The 12,195-nt window shown below is 37.6% G+C and overlaps 1 protein-coding gene across 2 annotated transcripts in view; it reads right to left on the bottom strand.

The window, feature by feature from the left end:
• Positions 1–5,641: 5,641 nt before the first annotated feature.
• JADE3 (jade family PHD finger 3) overlaps positions 5,642–12,195 on the bottom strand; it is a 136,013-nt gene continuing 129,459 nt past the window's right edge. For both annotated transcript variants that reach the window (XM_011380049.2, XM_011380047.2), the window contains exons 11-12: positions 10,656–10,773; positions 5,642–8,732 (exon numbers count right to left, since the gene is read on the bottom strand). In XM_011380049.2, the coding sequence (XP_011378351.1) occupies positions 7,819–8,732; positions 10,656–10,773 (1,032 nt within the window). In that variant the 3' untranslated portion in view covers positions 5,642–7,818. The remainder of the gene's footprint in view (positions 8,733–10,655; positions 10,774–12,195) is intronic.

Genomic DNA, 12,195 nt, shown 5'->3' with positions numbered 1-12,195 from the left:
GTGTGGGTAATTAAGAAAGTTTAACCCTGGTTTTGTACAAACTAAAATATTGTGCTGACATTATTTTTAAATGGTAAACTAATTTTTAAAGACTCCCAGTCATATTAAAAGTTCTTCTTTATCTTGGAATTAAGTTCTTTTCTCGTAACTAGAAAAAACAAAGGCTATTATATAAATACACGTTTCAGTTTCCACAAAAAGAAACATAACTTAATATTTTCTTTTCTTCTTTTAAATATTTTTGAAAGTTTACCTGGACTAGATATTCCTAGAGTGTACTTATAACAACTGAATGTTTTTTGATCAGTTAACCTTTAAAGTTTCCCAACAGGGTAAAAAAGAGGGAGAGGAACAGACAGACAAATGAACAAAAAACAGGGAGCTGGCTTCAGACAAATATGAACTTATCATTGTTAAAGGCTATTTATGTTCCTTTTTGGAGAGGGAGGAATGTATGGATATAGAAACTTCATTCTGACAAACACAAGTGTGTGTATGAGAGAGAGAGAGAGAGAGAGAGAGAGAGATGGATGGATATATATTGATTTTACAGCTGGTTTAGACAATAACTTGGGCCACTGACAATTTTACTAATCCAAATAATTTTAAAGCTATCATTCATTAATTCTTGAAATATAGAAATGAAGCTAACATAGTCTTGTATGTTAAAAAATGGGACCTCTCTCTTAGACAAAAGCAATCTCATGAGGGTTTCTTTCATTTTTGTTCTAAGGTATCTCTTAAATTAACAATTTTGTTCATGTTGAAAATTCTCCAATGTGGCCATGGTAATTTCAAAGTGACTCTGAATAAATTATGCCAGGTAGAGACCATGATAGCAGGAAAATATGAAGGAAGCAGGTGTTTAGTAGAGAAGAGTTGCAGTTTTAGATTCAGAAGACTCTATGAGAACTTCCACAGGTTGTAAGAATGGTGCTTGTGCAATCTTGCATCTCTAAAGCCTGGCTAAAGTCCAAGCATTACCCATCAGAGGCTGCATAAAACTTCCTGCTTTCGGGCTGATGAAACAAAATTCTTAGGGACACAAAGACACAACCGAAAAAGTTCTTTTAAGGTTTTATTTTAATAGCTTTATTGATGTACCATAGACATACAATAAACTGATATATATAAAAAGTATAATTTGATTAGTTTTGACATATGTACACATGCTTGAAACCATCACCATCATCACAATAATGAATATATCCATTACTCTCAAGTTTCCTCCTGCCCCTTTATTGTCCCTCATTTCTGTTCCTCCATGTTTCTAACTTCTAGGCAATCACTGATCTGTCACTCTAGATTAGTTTTCATTTTCCAGATTTTTATATACATGGAATTATACACTATGTATTCTGTTTTGTCTGGCTCCTTTCACTCAGCATAATTATTTTGAGATTCATCTATTTTGCTGTTCATAGTTTATTCCTTTTTATTACTAAGAGATATTCCACTGTATGTAAATACCATAACTTGTTTATCCATTCAAATGCTGATGGACATTTAGGTTGTTTCCAGTTTCGGCTATCACAGATAAAGCTACTATGAACATTTGTGTACTAGTCTTTATATGAACATTTGCTTTCATTTATCTCAAGTAAATATTTATAAGCAGAATGGCTGGATCCCATGGTAAGTGTATGTTTAACTTTGTAAGAAGCTTCCTGTTTTCCAAAGTGGTTGTGCCATTTTACATTCCCACTTGTGTATGGAGTTCCAGTTCTATACGTCTTCAGCATCACTTGGTATGGCCTTTTCAATTTTAGCCATTCTAATAGCTGTGTAGTGGGGTCTCATTGTGGTCTAATTTGCATTGCCCTAATGACTAATGGTTTTGAGGATCTTTTCATGTATTTGCTATGTGTATGTCTTCACCAAAGTGAGATTGCTCATTTTTTATTAAACTATTTTCTGGTTATTTTGAGTCCTGACGTATTTAGGATACCAATCCCTTATCAGATATGTGATTTGCAAATCTTTTCTCCCATTCTGTGACGTCTCTTTTCTATTAACAGTGTCTTTCAAAAAATAGTTTTTAATTTTGATGGTCTCATTTACCAGTATGTTTTATGGAAAGTGCTTTGGTGTCATATCTAAGAAATCTTTGCCTAACTGAGGCCCTAAAGATTTTCTTCTTTGTTTTTGTCTAGAACTTTTATAGTTTTAGATTTTAAATTTAGGCCTTTGATCCATTTTTAATTAATTTTATATATAGTATGAGGTATGGATTGAGGTTGTTTTATTACATATGGGTATCCAATTGTTCTACATTTTTTGAGAAGAGGATTGTTGAAGACAATCCCTTTTTCACTAAATGTGCACCTTTGTTGAAGATCAGTTGCCTACATATGTGTGAGTCTGCTTCTGAATTCATTTTGTTCCATTGTCTACATCTACATGCCATTATTTACACCAATACCAGAGTTTTGATTACAATCTGTAGCTTTGTAAGTCTTGAAATCGGGTAGTGCCAGTTCTCTAACTCCATTCTTCTCATTCCAAGTGGTTTTGCCTACCCTAGGTCCTTTGCACTTTCATATGAATTTTAAAATCGGTTTGTCAATCCCTTCCACCCCGTCCCCCCAAAATAAAAACACCCTGGTGTGATTTTGATTAGAGTTGCATTGAATCTATAGACCAATCTGGGGATAATTGACTTCTTAATAATATTGAGTCTTCTAATCCATGGATCCCCAACCCCTGGGCCACGTACCAGTACCAGTCCATGGACTGTTAGGAACTAGGCTACACAGCAGGAAATGAGTGGTGAGCAAGGGAAGCTTCATCTGTATTTGAAGCCACTCCCTAGCGCTAGCATCACCGCTTCAGCTCCATCTCAGATTGTCAGACATTAGATTCTCATAGGAGCACCCATCCCTGGTGCTAAAAATGTTGGGCACCGCTATTCTAATCCATGAACATGATATATATTTCACTTATTTAGGTCTTCCATTTCTCTCAGCAATGTTTTGTAGATGTCATTGTACAGGTCTTTCACACCTTTGGCAGGTTTATACCTAAGGATTTCACATTTCTTGGTGCTAATATAAATGCTATTATTTTTAAAATTTCAATTTCTGATTGCTACTTGCCAGTATATAAAATACAACAGATTTTTGTAAATTGACATTTTATTCTGCAGCCTCGCTGGACTCGTTAGTTCTGGTAGCTTCTTTTTTGTAGATTCCATCTTATTTTCTACATAGAAAATCATGTCACCTGAGAATAAAGAGTTATATTTCTTTCTTTCTAATCAGGATGCCTTTCTTTCTTTCTCTTGCCTATTGCGCTGGCTAGAAATTCCAGTGCAATGTTGAAGAGTAGTGAGTGCGGACATTCTTGTCTTATTCCTGATCTTAGGGAGAAAGCATTGTGTCTGTCACCATTAAATATAATGTTAGCTGTAGGTTTTTTAGATGTCCTTTATTGGGTTCAAGAAGTTCTCCTCTAAGTTTCTGAGCCTTAATATCAGGAATGGATATTGAATTTTGTCAAATGCTTTTTATGTATCTATCAAGATATGGTGAGTTACATTGATTGTTTTTGAATGTTAAATCAATCTTTTTGTATTTCTGGGATAAATCTCACTTGGCTATTGTTATGAAGTGGATGTTCTTGTTCTTCCCCAAATTCATACATTGAAGCCCTAGCCTCCAATATGATGGTATTTGGAGGTGGGGCCTTTGGGAAGTTATTAGGATTCAATTAGACTGTGGGGGTGGGACCTTCATGATGGGATTAGTGCCCTTGTAAGAGGAAGAAAGAGATTTCTCTCTCCACGAGTACACACCTATAAAAGGCCGTGAGAGAACATAGCAAGAAGGTGGCTATCTACTTAGCCTGGAAGCAGGCCCTTACCAGACATGCAATCTGCTGGAAGCTTGATCTTGAACTTCCCAGCTTCCAGACCGTGAGAAATAAATTTGTTGTTTAAGCCACCCAATTCATAGTTTTTTTTGTTACAGCAACCTGAGCTAAAGCATCGGGATGTATTATCCTTTTGATACATTGTTGGGATTCAATTTGCTAAAGTTTTAAGAGCTTTTACATCTACTTTTATGAATAATATTGGTCTATAATTTTATCAGATCTTTGTCCAGTTTTGGTATCAGCGTAATGCTGGTCTCCTAGAATGAGATGAGAACTATTCTCTCCTGTTCAGCTTGTTGGAAGGTGGTGTAGGATACTGTTATGTACATGTTTATTAGAATCTACCAGTGAAGTGATTTGGGCCTGGAGTTTTCTTCATAAAAAAGTTTTTACTGCAGATTTATTTAATAATAAAGAGCATTTCAGTTTATCTATTTCTTCTTGAATGTGCTCTGGTAGTTTGTGTCTCTGAGAGAATTTATCCATTTCATCCTTATGGTTAAATTTACTAGCATAAAGTTGTTCATAACATTCCCTTATCTTTTTAATATTTGTAGAATCTGTAGCAATGTCATTTCTCTCATTTTTAGTATTGGTAATTTGCCTGTTCTTTTTTTTCTGATTAGTCTCACTAGAGGTTTATCAATTTATCTTCTCAAAGATCTAGCATTTTGGTTTCAATGATTTTCTCTTCCCTAGTTCACTGACTTCATCTCTGACCTTTATTATGTCCTTTCTTCTACTTACTTTGGATTTCATTTCCTCTTTTTTAGAATTTCTTAAGGTGGAAGGTGAGGTCATTGATTTGAGAACCTTCTTTTCTAATATAGGCATTTAGTGCTATAGAATTTCCCAAAGGTTCTGCTTTAGCACCATCCCACAAATTATGTTTTCTTTTCATTCAGTTCAAAATGCTTTCTAATTTTCTAAGTTCTTCTTTGACTCATGTATTAGAAGTGTTTAGTTTCCAACAATTGGATTTTCTAGAGATGTTTGCTATTGATATCTAATTTCACTCTATTGTGGTCAGAAAACACTTTGACTTGAATCCTCTTACATCTATTAAGACTTGTTTAATGGCCCAGACTGTGTATCTTGGTAAATGTTCCATTTGCGTTTGAAAAGGATGTATATTCCGCTGTTGTAGGGTAGAGTGATAATTGTGAATTTATATCTAGGTGGTTGATAGTTTTGTTCAAATCTCCTATGTCCTTATTGATTTTCTGTGTACTTGTTCTGCTGTAGTCATAAACTATAATTTGTGGATTTGTCCATTTCTCCTTGCAGTTCTATCAGTATTTTCTTAATGCATTTTGAAGCTATGTTATTAGGTGTATAAACATTTAGGATTTTTATGCCCTCTTGATGAATTTGCCTTTGTAGATTAATACAGTCACTCCAAATAGAATCAATATTGTAAAGATGTATATTTAAGTGATGCCTGATTTAAGCCTCCTGAATTTTGTGACTGTAGATAGGATCCATTTCCCTGATGATTTTTTAAATGATGATCCTGAGGTTTTTGTTTTATCAGCCTAATGAACTCCTGACTTCTGGGTAGAGTCCAATCCCTGGAGTTATCTTTGATCCCTGGTATTGACATGAGTCATGAATTTGTGCTTCTAAACATTCAATTTCTTCTCCTCCTCCTCTTTCCTCCCCCCCCCACGTTTTGTTTAATGAATAAGATTTTTTAAATATAAAAGGCACATATGTAAGATTTTCTAAAACCCACAGGCCAAAATAAAAATTACCACACTGACAGAAGTTAGCAGTTTTTATAATTTAATGAAAAATTATTGGTAAAAAGGTGACATTTGAAAAAAAGACTTGAGTTTATCTTGGAAAACTGGACTATATAAGACAAAATGAAAAAAATAACAAAGAAGGTTAAGAGGTAATACTTCAAACAACAGCAAAATGTAGCAAATACATTTTGGGGCAATTGAAATTTACACAACTGAAGGCTTCTTCATTTAGGAAAATCCTGTAAAAATACCACAACTATATTTCCCTGACTGAAATTATTTTAGTCAATACTTTCCCAATGGCATTACATATGGAATTTGGCTGAAGCACTTTTTCGATGTTTGCTTTTCCTCCACTCAGAATTGAAAGTCATGAAGGGACATCGGCTACTGTACTGGCCTCTAATAGGAGTTGATGATACAGCTCCATTATCATTTTACTGCCATGAGTGTCAAATTAATATCTACCCCAAGAGAACTCAAAAAAAAAAAAAAAAGTACAGGAACCTAGTGCATAAATAGGAGAAATTCTATTCCTCCTTTGGATAATCCATAGCTTTTTCCATTCAAACAAAATACAGGACATCTCTCACATGTTGGAGCATGTTCACACATGTACACAGGTATAAAAGAAACACATTGAAGGTATGACCAAAGAAGAGGCAAAATACAGAAGTTTCCAGAAAAGGAGGCAAAAACAAAAGCAAAGAAATCCATTAACAAGGCGATAAAAACAAAAGTGGGGAGAGGAAACTGCTGTTTCCCATATTGATGGTAAGAAGAAGAGCCCCCGCCTTTATTGACTGGCGCCTATTGCAGGTGGGCTGTTTTACCAGTAAGCAACTTAAACAACCTTAAATGGCCTCTTTTCTCTGAAAATTCTCACTACACTTTCCCAAACTAGAAGAAAGAGAATATTAACTTAAGGCTAAGAAGAAAAGAGAGCAGAGAATTATAGTTGGCTTCACATTTTAAAATGTAACATTTTCCACTTCTTTAAATGGGAAACAGACATGTTTTATCGCCCCCAAATGTAATAATTCTCTTCCTCCCCAAAATTAATCAAGGCTGATAGTTTGGGAACAGGGTATAAGCAACTTCTGAAAAATGGCTCCAGCCTTTTTGTTTGGGAAATTGCTTCGGATTCAAAGTTGGTACAAAGCTAAATTATATCCATGTGTTAAACACATGCTTTCAAATTCTGTTTGACAATAAAAATCTGTTTCAAAATTAAAGCAGGTAAGAATACTAAACCTCTGTGCATTTTATTATATTTTAATTATACCTCAATAAAAATTTTATAAACATTAAAGCAGGTATACAAAAACTGTCAGCCAAACTTATTTAAGTCAAACTTATTTGAAAACAATAACACAAAAACCCTGACCTGGTATAAATCTCCCAGAAATGGTCTCATTTTGGGAAAGGCTCTGGGATCCTTCACAAATGCCTATGCTGAGAGAATCAGAGCATTTTCCTTGAAAGTAGTACTTTTTGTAAACACTATTCAAAAGTTAGCCTTTTAAGCTTGTTAGCTGGGCGAAAGAGTTACAAGTGTGTCCTCAACAAGCAAGTCTAAGAACAGGCACTGGACACTTATAAGCATCAGGTGTATTGACTTGGTAAATTAAAATCTTTTGAAAGGAACTCAACCTTCCACAGAGCAAAGGAAGAAGGTAATGAGTCTGACAGTATTTGAGATGTTGGTCCCTGGTCTATCCCTGAGGAGGGTTTCCAGACACCAGTGGAGTTACAAACTTCCTACAGACAGGAGTTCTGGGAGTTATATCCTGTAGCTTCAAAAGATAAGAAGTTTTAGTGTCTGATAATCATGGTCTCTTGTAAATCCATTAACAATGCAGATTCTTAATACATATGCATATCAATGTATTAATATAACTGGAAAGTTGCCCCAAAGTATTTACTGAATACTCTGGGCCCAGTTGTTCTCAACAATCTCTGGCCAAAAAGAAAAAAAAAGAAAAAAAAAACTGTGGACAATCTGCAATTCTTATAATGTGCTTGTGAAAACTAGACTTGAAACTGGTTCAGAAACTGCAAGCCAATTTATTGTGGAAACATTTTATTCTTTTCTCTATAATTTCTCCCAACATATGTCAGAATCCTTTTAATGTATGGTTTTTTCCACAATATATGAAGCAAAGGCAAAGACGGAGTTATCCTTGGAAACTGTCAATCACCTTTGCATTGAACTGTGAGAAAGAGGATATGTCTTGCTTTTACTGTGGGAATCCCGTCTAGAGTCGTGAGGAGGGTTTTCCCTGTCTGAGCTGTCTCTCCTTACCTTGACTTTCTCTTTACTCCCATCACTTTCTGCTTCTGAATCACTCAGCTCCAAATCTGGGCAATAGCCATCGTTTTCTTGATATGGAGCTCTCCCTGCAGACCGCCTGACAAGCTGCTTGCCCCAGAGCTGCTCCCTGGGGTTAATATTCTTGGTTGGCTTCCCATAGCACTGGAGGTCCTCTGTGGTCCTCACACACCTATTGGTGGTCTCCTTAAAGGACCTGCTGAAGTGTTCCACGGTAGATTTTCTAAAGCTGCTGCCCTGACTGGCCAGGTGGGAGCTGAGCATGGACTCCTGGCCACGGAACATCTCACTTGAACTGTCTTTTTGGGTGACATCCCCAGACCAGCTGCCCTCCAGGCCATTTGATTTGGCAACCTTGGAGTTAGGCTGACTTTTCCCATTCCCAATGGAAGACTGCCCATGAAGGGCAGTGTGAAGGACCAGAGGCTTTCCCTGTGACTGCCCATGACAGAACTCCGAAGATGGAGTTTTCCAAGCAGGACTGGGATCCTTTGTTTCACTCCTAGAATGGCCAAGACTGGCCAGCAAACAGTTATTCTTGCTCTCTAATGGATACCTCGGGTATGATTTCATTCTCCTGTCTAGTGATTCCTGAGGCACTTGCGTGCTCCTTATATTTTGAACAGGGGAGTTGCTGTCAGGAGAGAGGGGTCCGTGATCAGGCTCCATGGAGCTGCTTCGGCAGTCTTCTGGGGCTGATCTGGGCATTTTTAACTTTAAGGTAATTCTTGGTGGTGGGTAAAACAATGAGTTTTCTAGTGCACTTGTCAAAGGAAGTCCTGAGATCAAAAAGAAAGATTCATTTTAACAACCAATTTAAATAATGGCACATGTGCTCATGGCAGAGTGGGTTCACATATCCACTCTTCCAAACATCAAACAAGCACCTGTCTTTGATACGTATGTACATCATAGTATAGCAACTGGAGTGAGCTGAAACAGAGGTTAGGGTAGGGGAAAACTCAGCAACGCCGTTTGCTGTGTGACTCTCGATCTCTTTACCTCTGTTCTCCCAGTCTGTAAAATGATCACAAAGACTAGTGTGCTGCCTCCTACATCCTCATTTCTGCCCCTTCCATTTCTGAAAAGAATGTCACCAGCAATGACACACAAATAGGGTATCCTTCTTTATGTGTCTGTGTGTGCATGCATGTGGGTACTGCACATGACATTTCAGATCCCACCCTCCAATCTCTCCTAGCTATCATAAAGCAAGTCAAACACAAACCCTCAGGAATGTAAAACAGGCTTTGGTGGGTGAAGAGTATGTGAGTATGGGTTTTATCTGGCATTAGCGGAAGTCGTAGTGGGCAGTTCCTGTGTATTTTATGTCCTTAACCTAAAAAAATCTCCCCACTATGAATGACCATCATGGAGGTGTGGGGCAGGTTTTGTGGTGGCAAAACCAGTAGAAAAGAATCATGACGTTTCTGCCAGTGGCCTGCTATGTGCGTGGCCTGGGGAATACTGGCAATCAGTTACCTAGTTTTGTCACCTTACAGTCACATTTAGAACAAATCTTCCTCTATTATTTTGAGTGCTCTAAAATGAAAAAAGCATTCCTTGAATATGGACTTGACCTTTGCTTATTACCATCTTAATGTAGACTCACAAAAATGACATAGAGGACAACTACTAGGTGCCCTAATAGGCAGCATTTGTTCCCTAAGGGTCCATGTTGAACACTCACAGCCCCCTTTTCTATGAGGGGCTGCTACCTGCTGATGCTGCAAACAGTTATACAGCTGGCTCCTAACAATCAGAAGGCACATGGTCTAGGAGCCAACAGCATGCAGGAGGTTCTCCTTGCTGTCTTTTGGTTCTCCTTGTCTTGTCTGTCATGGTGCCCCTAAGCAGCCATGCTACCTCTTGCTACACCATTCTGCTGTGACCCATGATACTCAAAAATACCCCAGAGTCTTTGATGCCCCTGACAACTCATTTCTGGGTGTCTCCCTTGCTCTATGGCTGCTTCTCAGCAGGAGCTACATTCTGAACACTCTGCCCAGTGACCCCTGGTCACCCAAGCTCTGCCACCACTCTCTGTGTTAACTAAGAAACAGGGAGGTTACAAATGTCACCGAATTTGTGACATTTGTATGTTCAGCTAAAATTTAGCCAAGCTCCCCATGCTTAGGGCACTGTAATTATGCTCACCTGCCTCTCTCACCAATGGACAGCATATCCTGCAGGCAGGGATTTTGTCTCACTGACTGCTCTATCTTCTAGCTCAGTTCTTAGTCCATAGTAGGTGCTCAACAAATATTAGTGAATAAACGAAGACACGAGAATCCAGATCTCCTAACTTCTGGCTAAGGATTTGTTTTAACAGACTATTTTTAAGATGACTAGCCCTGGAATGAGTGTTTTCTGAAAACTAGGATTAGACACTATTTTTTTGATTTTTAAGAATCCGATGATTATAATTTCATTGTGTCAACTAATGGCCCCATATATCTTCTTGGAACCTAGATTATCTGCCCTAGACCTGCAACTCCCCCAACCCTACCCTGGGATTTCTTGTCTTATGAGTTGACGGTGAAATGGACTATGTTATATCAGGGTGGACTAGAACAAATGAGATATTGGACAAGAATTTTGAAAGATTTTTAAGTGAAACAATTGACACAAAATTCAAGTTGTTAAAACAGAATGTAACCAGAATTATACATTTTCTAGATCATCTTTGATATTTAGGTTACCTGCAGGCACTTCCTGGTTAAGAAGCTGGACTTGTAAACCGAAGATCTGTTCCTGTATTTTGTTGTGTGACAGCTTCAGCTTCTCTCTCCTGCTTATCATGTAGCATAAATTTCGGACCTGAAAGCCCAACCCCCAGGAAATAGAGATTTTTGTCATATGCAAATGTGACAATTAAAATTGTTCAGCTAAAATTTAGACAACTAAAGTCAGGTGGGGAGAGGTGGTGAGGAGAGCAGAACCCAAAAGCTGAATAATGAGAGCCACTCCTCAGGAATTCATGCAGCATAATCAGTAGTGGGATCATAGTTCTCATATCTATCAGCAGCACAAGCAAAATGCCCCAAAGCCACTTCCTGAAATCTACTCTCCCTGCAGTGTCCTGGACTTGATATTTATCTGCACAGCCAGGCTGGAAAGACTGAATGATGATTAAATATTTCAGCCTTCCTTTTAGATCCCTGAGTAAACAATGGCAATGCTGTATTCAGTACAATTTTGTAATGAGTGCTAGACTAGCTGGATAAAGGTCTGCTGAGAAGACTGGAAGTGGCTAAAATTTTTGCTCACTCTTTCAGCTCATCCAAGTCTCCACAACCACAAGGGTAAAATCCTCCCTCTCATACTCCCCACCTGGACAAATTATTCAATCTTTTTGTGCCCTTGTTTATTCATCTGTAAGTAGGAATAAATAATAGCACTTACTTCATAGGAAAGTTAGGATTAAATGAATATTTACAAAATGCTTAGAACAGTGTTGCTACACAGTAAGTGCTATATATGTATGAGTTAAATTTTTAAAATGTGAGCCAAATCTATTAGATCCCTTCCAAATTCTGGTAGCATAGGAAAAAAACCAAGCCATCTGTATAATTATACTTGATTATAAAATTCTCTAGGGTAAACATAGGGCCTAACCTATCTTTGAACCCCTGCAGTATCAACTTAGTAGATACCTGATATATATGAGTTAAATGAAATTATATGGTACACAAGCTCCCAACCAAGGATGATTTTGACCCCCAGGGGGCATCTGATAATCTGGAAACTTTTTTGGTTGTCATAACTGGGTATGTGTGTGGGGGTGGGGTTTGCTACTGGCATCTAGTGGGTAGAGGGCAGGGATGCTACTAAATATCTTACAGTGTCCCCCACAACAAAGGAGAGTTCCCTACAACAAAGAACTATCCAGCACAAATGTCAATAGTGCTGAGTTTGGGAAACTCTGATCTAGTGCTTTCCTGAATAAAATTCATTCTTTTTTCAACCCGCAATCTCATTAAGTGTGTCAGTAAAATATAACTGATCCAATTTAGGCTCAACAGTGAATATAAAATAAACCACATGAGGATTTACTTCAGATTTAAGGTTCATAAAACATATGTGAGGCCTCTCTAATTCCCTGAATATGCCTGCCAAAATTTAAACTGAGCCCAATGTCTGGGGCCACAATAAAATCAGAAGATAAGCAACGACACAGAAGCTCACACTATAAATGAGCTAGCTGATCCTTAAAAAAATGGAAGTAGGACCTCCATTTCT

The sequence above is a fragment of the Pteropus vampyrus genome, unplaced genomic scaffold, assembly GCF_000151845.1.
Source record: "Pteropus vampyrus isolate Shadow unplaced genomic scaffold, Pvam_2.0 Scaffold387, whole genome shotgun sequence".
Lineage (NCBI taxonomy): Eukaryota > Metazoa > Chordata > Mammalia > Chiroptera > Pteropodidae > Pteropus > Pteropus vampyrus.
This window is presented reverse-complemented; position numbering and strand designations above follow the sequence as displayed.